Genomic DNA, 14955 nt, shown 5'->3' with positions numbered 1-14955 from the left:
GCAGTTCAAAACCACCAGCTGCTCCACAGGAGGAAGCTGAGGCTTTCTACTCCCATACAGAGTCCCAGGCTCAGAGACCCACAGGGGCCGTTCTGCCCACTCCCATAGGGTGGCTGAGCTAGCACTGATGTCATGGCAGGGAGTAGTAACATCAATATAGGAGAGCTTCGAAACTTAGGCAACCTCTATTTTTCCACAAACTTTTTGAAGCACCCTCCCACAAGGAAGACAACACAATAGAAGCCAAAGTTGCCCCACAGGTCAGTTGTTTTTGGTGACTTGATTGAGAACCACTTGTGAGAGACTACGGAACGTGACTTCAGGAGCGGTAGGTAAAGTGCCTGGTAGACCAGAGGTACTGCTATGCCATCTCTAGCCTGCATCTCTAGGCTGCCCTTTCCCATCCTCAGCATGAAGCACGGGTTTGTCTCTCTGATTTCCTTGGCTATTTACTACGTGTCAGTCTCGTGGCATGCTAGGATAATAACTTACCACACTAGTTGCGCTAGTAGACACTTTCACAAGCAAAGTGTTTGCATTTGTTGAACTAAAATGTTTGATACATGTGGCAGTAGTCAGAAAATGCACTAGGTCTAGAGTCCGAAGACAGGGGTTCAGAATAAATGTCTATTGTGCTTGTCTGCGTATTCTTGAAATGAACAATTTCTAAGCCTTAGTGATGTCACCCATAAAAGTGGATCGATCCAGATAAGACATGATATAGTAAAAGTTTATTGTGCCAACCTGGCCGATAAACACATGTGGGATTAATTGAAGGGCGGAGGGATAAATGGTTTGGTGAGCCTTGCCTTTCTAGTTCTTGGGTCTCTTGCTTTCTGAGGGTCAGACCAGGGTGCAACTGCCTTGCCGCTTCAGCTGGCAAGGCTCACTTCCTGCAAGACATCCTTGAGGAGAAGCCACATGGACCTACCCTAATGCAGCCCTGGGTGCTGGAGCAGCTGTGTGGAGACCCCTGCCAGCGCTGAGATGCTTACACATTCACTACGTTGGCTTTCCTTACACATTCACTGAGTCAGCTTCACTGCATGTGTTTTGTGAGATGGAGGAGGGCTTTGTAGATTGGTGTCGGACATATGGGCTAATGTGGGACTTGTGGGCTTGGGAAGCACTGGGTCGGGATGTTTTCTTGATGTGCACTTACCCTTTATATAAAACTCTCTCTTATACATGAGTTTCTGTGGATTTGTTTCTCTAAAGTACCCAGACCAACACAAGACATATGAGCGTTCTTTGTCAAATGTAAAGCGCTGATTAACGATGGGATGGGGAGAGTCAAGCAAACATTTGTCTCACATTTTTTTTTGGTGACTTGAGCTCTCTCCTGTCATCTTATAGAGGGAAAACTTGAAGTCAATGACCCCTTGATTTTCGATGGTGAAGGTGGTGCTCTTACGAGTGCCACAGATCAAGGCTCCAAAGTTGATGATGGTGGAAGGGCTGATGTTGTATTTGGAGAACACTGCATTCACAGACAACTTAATTGGGATGCTGGCAATCATCTCACCTCCTTCCGATATACTAGGCTCAATAATCTAGAAAGGGAGGGAAGATGAGGAAGACAGTAACCACTGGCATATCTCCAGAATCTCCACGGCTCTCTGCCTCATTCCCCAAGCAAACACTCAGAGAGAGCTTACTGAGCGCCAGCCAAGGATCTGTGTGAACCAACTCTTTCTTCCGCTCTCAGCTCTTCATCTAGACAAATGATGACAGAGCCCAGACTCTCTTGCCTCTCTGCTCCCCAAATACCTGGGGCACCTTTCCTCCCTGGTGCTAGTTCTGAGGACTTTGCTCACCTCCCATCCGTTGGCTGGGATCAAGCCCTGGGATGTCCTACCTAACTGCCACTCAAGCCAGCCTGCCCCCACAGCATGGGGAGACCCTGGTTTTGGTCAGACCAGGCCAAATCCCAGGGCCATTGAGGCATTCAGACCCATAGCCATTCTACAGGACAGACTGGAAAGGCTCCCTAGGGCTTCCGGGATGGTGACTCTTTACGGGAGCAGAGAGTTGCATCTGTCTCCTAAGCAGCGGCTGGTGAGTTTGCATCACCGACCTTGCAGTGAGCAGCCACGTGCTTAACCCTCTGAGACACCATGACAACTTTCTTCCCAAAGGAACCCCCCGGTCCTGCCCCGGAGCCAGTGCCCTTTGACCTCTCTTACATGACAGCGCAGGACGGGCAGGTGCTCGATCCTGACTTCCTTTTTGGCACGAAGTAGCACCTGGACGTTGGTGGGCTTTTCCGTTGTGGCGAGGGTGCCCTTCTTGGGCTGCACTGAGATCATGGAACTTAAGTTGGTCACCGGCAACCCTAACGAGTCCACAGAAAAGCTGGCGGGCGGGAAGAGAAAGTCCGGGTGAGTCTTTCTCCAGGAAGCTCCAGGTCCTTAGCGAGGAGGCTAACCCTCGACGTGTCTGCCACGCCGCTTGCTGCCTCACGGTGCCCACTGGGCTGTGTGCTCCGTGACCTCCCCACCTTGGCCAGCTTGGTCTGGGCCGGGGCTTGGTGGTGCTCCAGGCAAAAAGCTGTCTCTCGGCTAGTTTGTGGTGGAGAGGTGGCCCTGATGGGGAGTGCAGCCCACTGGGGAGACAAACCACACCTCTCTCTCCAGGAACCCGAGTGCAGAGCACACGGGGGCGGGGGGACTGACACAGAGAGAAAGTGGGGCAGGAGCCATGAGACAGCAGCTCTAGGGCAGGAAGCCACGGCCCAGTGGGTGAGGTGAAACGCACAGCGTGAGGCTGAAGCGCAAGAAAGACAGAGGGGCTGAGCGGGACACCTGCAGGGGTGAGGGCATCCCAGTGCCTTCCGGGTCCCCAGGAGGCCTGGTGGCACAACTGCACCACGCACGGTGCCCGGGCCTCCTTAGCTAGCTTCCTGCACAACCTTTCAAGGAGCCGTGGCTCCTGTCGGACCTGGGAGGGACTCTCGTGTGACCTCGAAGAACAGAGCCAATCCCCTGGTCATCGTCTGAACCATAGCTCGCAGAAGGGCAAGATTCCACGACACTGACTCTGACGTGACAGTGGAGTGGCTGTCTTCCGGGTTTACTGGAGCATTTCTCTTTTCCTGGCCACTTTCCTACGATGGATATTTCCACTGCTTCCACTTAATGGTAGCACTGAGGTGGGAGCACGCTCATTCCAGCATCCCGTTAGCGACAATGGAACTAAAGGAGTAGGTGAAGCCTTCCCCGAGATGACAAGATGAGGATGAGCGTCCATAGAAACTGAGTGGGCAGGGCTGCTGGCACTGTGACCCTGTCTGAGTGACCGTCCACCCCGCGCCGCTCCTCAGAGCCACGGTTTCCTCTCCTGGGAAGCACCGTGTAGACCGTTTTGGTTTGATTCTTGAGGGGCCCACTCAAGATGGCTCTCTAGTCTACCGGGCACCGACTGGACCGCTACGTAACACAGCGGGCCTGGATCGCTCTTGAAATGTTCTAAAACCTTATGGGAAAGTTCCTCCTTCGTTTGGGAGCTCATGGGGAAATCCCGCTGAAGGAATGAAGGAGTGCTGGAGGGAAAGCATCAGGCCTGCCTGCCCACCCTCTGCCTCTTGCCCGGGGCTCTGGCACAGCTGGAGGGGCAGAACGAGGAGCAGGGTGAAGCTCTCTGCGCATTTAGCAGCTGGGGTCCATTCATTTAAAGCCAAGGAAGGCGACAAGCAGGCGTGGTGTCTTAGAAGTTCTGCTCTGACAGCCCCCGCAGTACTCTTTCCCCGTACTGGGGACAGGCAAGGGCTCACCTGAATACGATCTCGTATTTCCCGCGGTTCTTCAGCTGCAGGGGCTGCTTCACCTCCTCCAGGACTCGCACGATGCCAAAATCCAGGCAGCCCTCGGCTCCTGCAGAGGGCAGAGGGGCGGGTGGGCAGGAGGACCAGACTGGAGGGAAGAAATATTTCACTCTCTCACTGAAGTTCATGTGGAAGATCCATGGACAATTTCAAAATAAGTTATTTTCCAGCCAGAAAAGTCCCTTGTCATTGAGTTTTGCCCCACACCAAGCAGGACTCTTCCACTCGGTTCATCAGGCATCTGCCCTGACTTTCTATCTGGGGACCAACAGCCTCGCGCGTCTCCCATCAGCTACAGCTTCTTGAAGTGCATTTTCTATTTTTGTCTAAAGTGGATGCGTTACTGAGTTGCGATGTTATGTATCAGCTTGGATTGCTTTACTTAGCATTGCGTCGGGAGCGTTTCCCCCACAATTAAAGACCTTCCATGAGTCATGACCATCATGGGTGCATGACATTCCATTCCGTGGCCGTGGCATGACTGAAAAGTGCCTGCCCATAATGATTTCACGCCTGCTTGAGTTACTGGATTTCACTAGATACTTGGGTTATTTCCAGTTTCCCATCGTGAGGCAAGAGGCCGCTGTAAACAGTCAATGTGGAAGACCAATGGCAGCCAAGTCCACACGTTGCCCTGCCACTGTGGAGCTGGCTGAGGAGATGCCCTGCTGGGGAAAGGAGGGCTGGTGGGGAACTGCATCCTCCAAGGAGACACTTGATTTAGGTGCTAGGGCAGCGTGGTAGGCAGAAAGATGGCCCCCCACGATGTGCATGACCCAATCCCCGCAATTTATGACTATCTTACTTTACATGGCAAGGGAGAATGAAGGCTGTAGATGAAAATAAAGTTGCTCATCAGCTTGCCCTTAAAGTAGGGAGATTATCCTGGGCTCTCTCTGAGGGGGCCCAGTGTCAATACCCGGGTTCTAAGAATGGAAGAGGGAGGGAGAGGTGCGAGAACCAGGGGGATGGCAGCACAAGGACTTGACCTAGAACATGGAAGAAGGAACTCCGAGCCAGGGAACGTGGGTGGCCTTTAGAAGCTGAAAAGGGCCAGGACATGGAGCCTCCTGGGAACCTCCATCAAAGACCGCCATTCGAGGTAGACATCTTGATTTGGGCCCAGCAGGACCCATCGCAGACCTCTGACCTCCAGACCTGACAGATAATCAATGTGTGTTGCTTCAGCACCCCCTCCCCCCACATCTACAGCCATCTGCTATAGCAGCGCTAGGAAATGGCACTGGCTGGGAGAGGGGTGCCACTCTCTGATGACTGTTCCGGCGAGAGCCCTGCAAATGTTGCTATTGATGACCGCTCCCTGCAGTCTCCAGCTGGAGGGATTAGGGTGTGTAGGCACATGACTAACACCACTGTGGGGCTTGCATGGTCCTTTGCAAGAGAACTTACGGACTCCCCTCCCCACTCCACCGCCCCCCCCCGTCCCCCAACACTGACAACACACTAAGGCATCATCTCGGCCTAACTTCTAATGGGTGAGACACGGCTCTTCCCTCGAAGGGATCAGCAGACCTTTGGGAAAGGTGATGTCCAAGGCGATGTCGTATGACTCGGCAAAGATCAGGATGTTCTCGATCTGCACAACACCAATGAGATTGTCTGCATCTAAAACCTGTCACAGTGAGAAAGGCTCTTCAGTCAGAGCAAGACGCTCCGTGGCCTCTAGCTGCCCACTGCCCACTCTGATTGCAATCCTGTTGGTGGGCCCTCTCACCGTCCCATGGAATATCTGACCAGGGATGCCCAACCACCATGACTCTTGAGATTAACAAGGGCTGCTAAGGAGTCTGTCCCAGGAACGTCAGTAGTGGCAATGACACTCGTGGGTAGTGCGCATGACACTGCTGGAGGCCGCAGGAGTGAAGTCTCCAACGCCCTGTGCGCATGCTTTGGGGGCCAAGGGAAACGTCACAGCCATCCCCTAGCCCAACGTTTAATTCAGAGACCCCACCTTTCCTCCCATCAAATATGTGCCAGTGTTTCCCAGGGCAAATTGGGCTGACTTGAGCTTGACCCTTCCTTTGTCACTCATCCTATGACAGAGGTGTCGAGGAGGGAGGGAAGCAGAAGGAAACACTAGTACAAAACACTTGAACAAGTGTCCACAGCACTGGGCTTCCTTAGCGCGCCCCCATTGCCCTTCCCCATCGCCCAGAGGAGGTAGATAGAGGGGATAACATTAAATTTGTAAATGAGTACAACGAGATGGGCGATTTAAGAGTTATACCCATAAAATACAACCAATTCCCGGGAGTGCTTTCCTAAGGGACCAGCAGAAAGGCATTTCCTGGGGTGGATGCTGAAGGAGCCATAGAACTGGCTAGGTGCAGGGAAGCTGTGGGCAGACTCTTACTGCCTTTGGTGTGTAGACTGCTTTTCATCGGGACCCACAGGGAGACCACATTTGTTACTAAACTATAATCTTTGCAGGAAGATGTTTCTGTTCTTGTCACGATGACCCCTTGCTGTCTGCTATTCCCTGCCACGTGAACCTCGGAATTGTCTGAGGTTCCTGGTGCATGTTGGGGAACTCCTGGACTTTGGGCAATCAGTCATGCTGTTGGTACCCGCGGTTACCCACCAGCCTCCGCAGAGACTGGCACTGACAATTCTGATGACCATCCCTAGACTTCGTACATATGTGTGCATAGAATGAATCTATCAATCCCTGTTTTCAGAGATCTGAAAGGTCCTCATGGGTCGGGGGCAAGAGAAATTAGATTCATTGGCTGGCTTAAAAAAACAAACAAGATTAGCGAGTGCAAATGACAGGGAGAAAAACTAAATTCACCTAGAGGAAGAATGAAGTCAAACCTGCTCAAAAAAAAAAAAAAAGACCAGGGTAATTTGACTGGCAGTAAGTTTTCTGTCAATGAAAATATTCAAAGAGAAGTTTGGATGGCATCTTGAATGTTGCAGAATCACTTCAAGCATCAGGAATCAGTGACATTCAGTCATTCAGTAGATTCTACTGAGTCCCTACTGTGTACAGGTTTGGGTTAGACACTGTGGATATGATGATGTAGGAGGTTGAATCGTGAGCCTTAAAAAAAAAAGCCAGGTCTGTGTTCCAGCCCTCAGAACCTGTGAATGTGACGTTATTAGGAAACATAGTTTTTGCAGATATAATTACAGACCTCAATATGAGATCAACCTGGGTTACCCAGATGGAACTTAAATCCAATGACAGTTGTTTTTATAAGCGACAGAAGAGAGAGGCAGGAGAAGGCCATGGGAAGGCAGATACCGAGATTGAAGTGATTCAGCTGTAAATCAAGGAATTCCTAGGACCACCAGAAACTGGAAGAGGCAAGGAAGGTTGAGAGAGCCAGGAGAGAACAATTTGTGTTGTGTGCATGATAATGTGTTACTGCTACAGCCACAAGAAGTAATACAGATGGGGAAAAAGTCTGCTGAGATGCTGTCCTGGTGGTCACATAAGTAAGGGCTGTAGATTGAACTATGCATGCTTCTCAGTATTATGTAGTCATCCTTCATTTTGTGACCTGATCTGATGATCATATATGTTGTAAATCCTATAACACATTAGTGTAGTAATAATATCAGTGTGTCAGCATACAACATGAAGGCCTTTTTTTGAGACGCAGATTAAATAAGCAAGTAGAGCTAGATCAGCGTGAAGTGCTACCACCAAGAATTAAGACCAGTGAGAAATACTTCCACCAAGAAAGAATAGCTGGGGGCAGACTGAGTCTCTGGCCCCAAGGTCCCTGTGACGAGAACCTCCAGAACCCGGGGGAAGATCAATAAAGAACCCAGGGGAAGATCAATACCAAGGCACATGGAGATTTCCAAGAGGTGTTAAATCCACATGTTGGTTGTAAGCAAGACGTGTGAGCAAGACTGCAGCCATTTTTGTATAAGCATAACCAATTTTATTGAAATAGGTAATGTGTTTATCATCATTTGCTTTAACTGTTTCCCAATAGTTCAAGCAAGAATGTGGACTGTTGATTACTATTGAAGCCATTATCAGGGATGATTTGACCCCTCCAGTTTTCTTGGGCAAGGTATACTATAGATAAGGGGCAGTCTTTTGGGAAGCAAACTTCAGAATAATGAATTAGAGGGTGTACAAATTTTCTTGGTATAATTGAACAATTGAAACATATGATTTGTGAATTATATGCCACTAAAATTACTTAAAATAATGAATTCATTAATTCTATATTTCTTTAAAATTTTATTTATTTTAAAGAAACCACTGTTGTGGGAATAATGAATTCTTCTTATGCGTTTACGGCTTGTTGAGGCGTATGCTATAGCTTAAGAATTAGAGCCCATGTAACATGTGAGTGATTTTGTTAAGAAGTTAGTGTAAGTGCTGCTTGGGAACTAAACTGAACTGAACCCCACTAGACAGCCTTGATGGATGTTGCGGCTACTCTAGCCTGCCCTCCTAAAACAAACAGTCATCAGCTTCCTCTGTTCCACTTGGCGTAGTTACTAATTGGGCGTGATTGCCCCAGGCTAGGGGCCCAATGCTGAAGGAGTCAAGGACTTCCCTCCAGAGCTGACACAGAGAGAAAGCCTCTCCCTGGAGCTGGCGGCCTGAGGCTGGACGAGTGTGACTAGAGGAGCAACAGGTTCATGCGGGAAAGGCACACGTGCTCTGAAGAGTGCAAAGCAGACAGATCACACCAGGCCTCTTTAGGTGAGGTGATTAGGGAAGCCTCCGCTGAAGCAGTGATATTGAGGGGCCTTTGAAGCAGAAGCTAGCCCCACACTGGACCTGGGGCATTCCCAGCAGGGTGTGGCAAGGCCAGGGGCAAAGGGAGGGAAAAGTCCAAAGACAGCAGAGTGATGGAGGCTGGAGGGAGGTGTGGCTACCCTAAAGAGGCAAGCTGGGTCTCCGGGCAGGGGAGACACCTCCCCACTCCATTCTTAGCTCCATGGGAGGTCAGGAAAATGCTTCCTGAATCCCTTCTTTTGGACACTTTGGGAAGCAGGAAGAGAGTAAGCGGTTAGGAAAGGAAACTGCTGAATTTCCAGGGAGAAGGGCTGCAGGGGTCCTGGATGAGGGTGGTAGCAATGGACAGAAGGAGGGACGTTTCAGAGGGAGAGCCGGCGAGTTGTTGGAAGATTGAGGTGAAGGAGAGGCAGTGAGGAAAAGCGTGGTGTGTGTGTGTGTGTGTGTGTGTGTGTTGGAGACGTTCACCAACAAAAGGAAGTCTGTGGGAAGTGATCCTGAGAATGTTTTTAGGAATCTAGTGTTTACTTAGGTTTAGTAACATCGTCCATCACCCCTCCACCCTCCATTTCTTGCACACTTCATTTCTGGCACGAGGCAATCAGCCATAAACACTACAGACATGGCTGCTGCCTCGGTGGAGCTTCTGGTCTCCTGCAGAGCACGCTACTGTGGGTGGAAGGCCATGAAATGAAGTGGAGGCAGTGTGTCCTTGTGTGTGTGTGTGTGTGTGTGTGTGTGTGTGTGCGCGTCAGGGAACCCACGAGTTTTGATGACCATACCTGGGCTGTGCGGTGCCTCACCTCTAGCCGAATGGCCTTCTTGATGGTGATGGGCTTGGAGGGCTGGAAGTGCAAGTTCAAGCCGTACTCAGACTTGGGAGGGATGGTCCCCTGCATCATGGACGCCGTGAAGTCCTCGCCCAGGTGCTCCATGTTGGTGATCCGCCAGGCCACGGGCAGGGGGGTGACGTTGCGGAGGCGGATTGCCTTGGACTCTTTTCTGCAAGAACGTGAATTTTGTCCGTGGCAGCCAATTTTTCATTTTAAACCATCGTTCCCTGTTATGTGGGTCTGTGTGGACAATTTCTCAACCTTTCTCTTCTGCTAGTGGAACGGGCCTTTTAGCTGGTGGGGCGAATTTGTCTGATTTCTTTTTACCCCCCCCCCCCCCTTTCACATAAATTAGCCCAAAGTTCAATGAGGTAACTTTCAACTTTGAGAAGAGTAGTATGGATTTCCCACTCCTCTCTCCCATGTCCACTACATGGTTTCATTGATCCCTCTTGGCTTTGCACTCAAATTCACATTCTCTCTCGCAAACACCAATTTTAAATACATATTTAGTACAAACATATCTTTACAGTCAATATAAATCAATTACCGAAAATATATTTGGTCTATACACAAATAGAGCTACACTTTTCCCCCAGAACCATTTGAAAGTGGATTGGAGCAATTATGCTCCTTTACCTTTTAATATCTCCTAAGAAAACGAACACTTATTAAACTCAGGGAATGTAACATTGATATAATAGTATTACCAATTACAAATGTGGTAATGTGTTAGCGTGTTAGACTGCTTGATGTTGTCCTGCAGTTTACTGGGGTCTGTTCATTTATCAACCCCCTTCCCCTCCCCACTAACGCCTCACCCCCAACCCCCACCAAGGCATAGAGAGATGAACTGATGGCCCTGGATGTGCACATTTAATGGCAAAACTTGGGCTTTTACTCAGCTCACCAGCCTAATGGCCATCGTTGCCTCTGAGAGGGATCTGCTCATGGCAGGTCAGAAATAGCAGTTTTCGACTTCAACTCTGACCTAGCTCACTCATGAATACTTATTAGGAGATGGAGTCTGGTGGTGGTGACCAAGGAATGCAAGATACACATCATAACACAATTCTCTCCCAGGACCTCATAAGTAAACATCCGTCACTTAGAATGCTAGCAGGTCACCGGAAAGGAGGAAGGCCCTCCTGGGAGAGATTGACAGGTGGCCCAAACATCACAGCTGTAAGCAAGGTGCAAGATGGCCGTGCATCTTTCTGATGAGAACACAGGGGTTGCTGTGCGCCCGAGTCCACCCTGGACATGCAATAAGCTAACGGCAACACCTAGAACAAGTCAACTCCAAGGAATGAGTGTGAGGTTGCAGTTTTGGTCTAACTTTCTCTGTATTTTAATTTCCAGAACAAGGATTCTTTAAAAAACAAAAACAAACAAAAAAACCCCACCCAAAACGTTTTATTGTGAGTTGGGTAAAGTTTTGAGAGCAAACAGATTTTCTATTCAACAATGTCTATGTTAGGTAGCACAGGGGCCAGGGGTGTCTACTGAACATGTTCCAAATTCAGGCCCTTGAGCCAGGAAGGCGGTAAGGTACACCTGGGTGGGCCCAAACTAGGCCAGGTGGGCTGAATTCAGCCAATGGAGTCAACCAGGGCCATGGACCACGCCTCATGCCTCATGCCTCATGCCTCCCAGCGCAAGGCCCCCAAGGGCAGGAACCCGGACACCACCGCCCTCTTTTTCCAGCTGCTCCTGGGCCTTCCGCTCAGTTATGCTGCTGCGGTCTCTTGCTCAGGCCTCAGGCCGCCACGTGTGGGGGTGCCATCCCGTGTTCAGTGACTGTAAAACCCGAAACTTCTTCTGTTCTTTACAAAAAACCCTCTTGGATCACAAACCAGGCTTCAGCGTGAATCCTTTCTCGTGCAAAGCCAAGAACTGAGGTATTTCCCACCTGAGGAGTCTAACACACTGGAACATGACTTATCCTGCTTCCTCCCTGGGTTTCTCATTGCCAGTCCTCCTTCCTGCCTCCTTCTTCTTAATGATGGCGCTGGGGAAAGGCTTTCCCATTGGTTTCACATGATGGATTATTCTAAAGTGTGTTACCTCCCTAGTGTACCTGTTTCCCTTGTAGATCTGTCTATTGTTTGGCTAAAAATTGAGCCCATGGGGGTGAGTTCAGTTCTGGAACTGAAGGGTGACTTGGTCTATGGGGTTCCACCGGTCTCTATCCAGCCAATAAGTCTGGTTTTTATTTATTCATTCATCTATCCATCTCTAGCTTTCTGTCTTACTGACTTTGAGTTGAGGAACGATTCTTAACTTCTTTGGTAATGAACCCCTTTGAAAAAATCTAGAGAATGAGCTCATCTTCTGAGAGAAATGCACATTGGCACACATTTTGGATATTAGGGGAGTCTCCAATCCTGTTGAAGCTCATCCACAGACCCCAGGTGAGCCCCCTTTGACAGTCCCAGTTCACCTGCGCTAAGAAATTTCCCAGGAGGCAGGACCTTCCGTGCTAAAATTGGGGAAGCCCTGAGCAAACTGGAATGAAGTGCCTGCTCCCCCCTAGCTAAATGACCTCCAAGGTCCTTTCTAGTCCTGGACATTGGTGCGCCGTCCTGGACTCTGACCTGTGCAGCAAGAGCCGTTCGAAGTGTAGTTGCCTGTGGTCCAGCTCCAGTTCAGGGCGGATCCCCTGGCAGGACAGCTTGAAGGTGGCCGGCTCTGGGTTCTCTCTGATGCAGCAGATGATGCTGTCTTCAAAGAGGCCCACTGCAGTCGGGTACGCCCACACATTGAGTAACTAAAGGAAGCGTTAAAAAACGGGAGCACATGACACCCAGAGACCTCAGCTTCCCCAGGAAGGCCTTGCCCCAGGAAGCTTGTTTTCCCTGCCATTGTACCTGCTTCTCGTTGGGCTTAAGGATCATGGTGGTCGGTTCCAAGAAGTAGGTGTTTGCTTTGACGTCGTGCTGAAAACAGAAATACACCTCTACAAGCATTGGGGAATTGTTCAGGATTGTCAGCGTCTCCATGTTGCCGGGGAAGATGGATGACTTGTACCTGGACAGGAATGCAAATGGAGATTTGGTGGGAGGATGGACTGAGAATCCAGGTAGAAAAGGAGACCACAAAGTCCAAGGCAACTGGAAGGGTCCATGTGGAACATGGGCTTTGTAGTTGCTCAGACCTGCATCGGACACAGCACAGCAGCCCCTGCCTCGGCCTCCCGCCTCTCTATGGGGCCCTCTTCCTGCTTTTCACAACATTCCACCCTGGGGGCCTTTCTTTCCCTTCTCCTGTAAATGGCTGTTGAACAGATGAGTGAGTGAGTGAGTGAGTGACACACGGGACCTGCTCAGGTCCCCGTGGCTGCAAAGCTTGATTGAGATTTGTCTATGTTGTTAAATTCCACAGCACACGCCAGGAGGAAAGGATGGCAGGGCAGGGATTGGACACTCTCCACCCAACACACGTGTGCCTCATATGCTCACCTTGCCCAGGACCGGGCAGCACAGTTAGGGGAGTAGCTGGGGACTCTGACTTGGCCAGGTCTGGGGAGACTCATAATAAATAATATTTTTTACTCTCACTTTTGCTGCCATCATTTTTTAATAGCCCTTTGGAGTGGACAGAGGGGGACATGCAAGGGGGACATGGTATCTACTTTCCATTTTGAGGCCCAGCGGACAGAACCCCTTGCCAAGGGTGGGACCAGCACCCAGCTCTCCCAAGTGGTGTTTCAGGGTGCCCTAGGGCAGCATGAGGCAAAGCCAGGTGTACAGGGATGGTTAATATTTATGAGCCCAGCCCAAGGGCCCTAAGTCTGCTCTCGTAAGACAGAGCACTTACTTATCTCTCGATTTTCCACAAAGCAGTGGCCCGAAGTAAAACCTTTTCGTGCTCATAACATACTTCTTAAAGATGATCTCGTTTGCTTTTATGTCCTTCTTCCGCTGAGGAAAGACCACTCTAAACACAGGGAAGAGAGGGGAGAGGCAAAACCGTCAGAAAGAAAGTTCAGGGCTGACACTTGATGCTCATGCGAACCCAGCGCTCTCCATTCAGCGAAGGGCACCAGTGTCTGCAGAGAGAGGGGCTCCTGATCCAAGGGCTTGCTGGAGACTTTCTTTCCCGAGTGAGGCTAGTACAGCTTGGGTTTAAGAAAGAGATTCTCAGTGGCGGCTTCCACAACAGTGGGCCCACCAGAGAGTTGAGGTGGACTTCCTGTTCCAGTGCTTCCAGTTGGAAAAACATCCTGACGGACAAGTCGTTCTGGTAGCTATTTATGAGCCTTTGAGTGCCATGGTCCAGTGGAGCACCCTGATGAGGACGGCAACGGTGCTTCCCTTCCTCCAGCCAAGTCAGCCTCATTCGCTTGCCCAGTCAAGCACCTGTGTGGGCTTGTGAGCTGCACACGTACTCAGTAGCCAGGAAGAGCGCCCACTCCTAGGCTAAAGTCCTAAGTTTAAAAATCCTAGAGGACATACGGAATTCGCTCAAATTTGCTAACTGGTGAAAAATCCAACTAACTTGCCAGAGGAAGACTCACTCCATCTCCCACTTCTTCGCATTAATTGTTATCGATTGAAATGTGTGGCCCTTCCACCCCCAACAATATGTGGCTGTCCTAATCCCTGGCACCTGTGAACACCCCTGACTATGACCTTGTTTGGAAATAGAGTCTTTGAAGATGTTTTCAGTTAACGTGAGGCCACACTGGAGCAGTGAGGGTCCTAATCCTGCCTTAGTGGAACACTTATAAAAAAAGCAGAGACATAGAGACCTCCAAGTGAAGGATGGTCACGAGAAGGCACATCTGTAAACCACGGCATGCCCGGTGCTACCAGGATCTGGGAGACAAGAAAAGCATCTTCCCCTAGAACAGCGGTTCTCAACCTGTGGGTCTCGACCCCTTCGGGGGTCAATGACCCTTTCACAAGGGTCGCCTGATTCATAACAGCAGCAAAATGACAGTGATGAAGTAGCAACAAAAATAATTCTATGCTGGGGGTCACCACATGAGGAACTGCTTAAAGGGTCGTGGCATTAAGAAGGTGGAGAACCGCCGCCCTAGAAGCTTCAGGAGGGGCGTGGCCCAGCTGACAGGATGATTTTAAGATCGAGCCTCCAGAACTGGTCCCTTCTTATAAACTACCCAGCTGGTGGCCTTTTGAACTGCAGCCCATGGAAACCAATATGCCTATGAACATTCCCTTGATCCGAATCTGGGAATGTCGCACGGGGTCGTGTCATTCCTGCAGCTCCTAGCCAGTGTCCAAGGCACTAAAAGCCCCATCAAAGGGCCTGGGATGCTGTCCCAGCTCCACATTAAGAGCTACCTTATCCCAAGCACTGTGGGGGGCAAACTAAAAGGTGTCTGCCAGTCCTTTCTTTCAGAATGGAACCTACTTACTTTGGGTCTTGGCAAATGTATGGGTAAGTGCAGATGCCTCGGCAGTAGAGCTGGTACTGACGGCGGGTCCCAAGGATCTCAAAGTTGAACGTCTGGTCGAAGTTCCCGATATCGCTGGAAGAGAAGTGCACTCGCAGGGTCACCTCGCCATTGGCTGGCACGATCCATCGGAAATTGTTCAGCC

The 14955-nt window shown here is 50.1% G+C and overlaps 1 protein-coding gene across 1 annotated transcript in view; it reads right to left on the bottom strand.

The window, feature by feature from the left end:
- HYDIN (HYDIN axonemal central pair apparatus protein) overlaps nt 1-14955 on the bottom strand; it is a 285134-nt gene that overhangs the window by 52817 nt on the left and 217362 nt on the right. The window contains exons 48-56 of the mRNA XM_075536735.1: nt 14772-14954; nt 13208-13327; nt 12259-12418; nt 11986-12158; nt 9359-9557; nt 5357-5456; nt 3773-3872; nt 2187-2355; nt 1315-1553 (exon numbers count right to left, since the gene is read on the bottom strand). Coding sequence (XP_075392850.1) covers nt 1315-1553; nt 2187-2355; nt 3773-3872; nt 5357-5456; nt 9359-9557; nt 11986-12158; nt 12259-12418; nt 13208-13327; nt 14772-14954 — 1443 coding nt within the window. The remainder of the gene's footprint in view (nt 1-1314; nt 1554-2186; nt 2356-3772; nt 3873-5356; nt 5457-9358; nt 9558-11985; nt 12159-12258; nt 12419-13207; nt 13328-14771; nt 14955) is intronic.

The sequence above is a fragment of the Tenrec ecaudatus genome, chromosome 18 (genome assembly GCF_050624435.1).
Source record: "Tenrec ecaudatus isolate mTenEca1 chromosome 18, mTenEca1.hap1, whole genome shotgun sequence".
Lineage (NCBI taxonomy): Eukaryota > Metazoa > Chordata > Mammalia > Afrosoricida > Tenrecidae > Tenrec > Tenrec ecaudatus.
The sequence above is the reverse complement of the archived record's forward strand: the minus strand, read 5'-3'. Positions and strand labels throughout refer to the sequence as shown.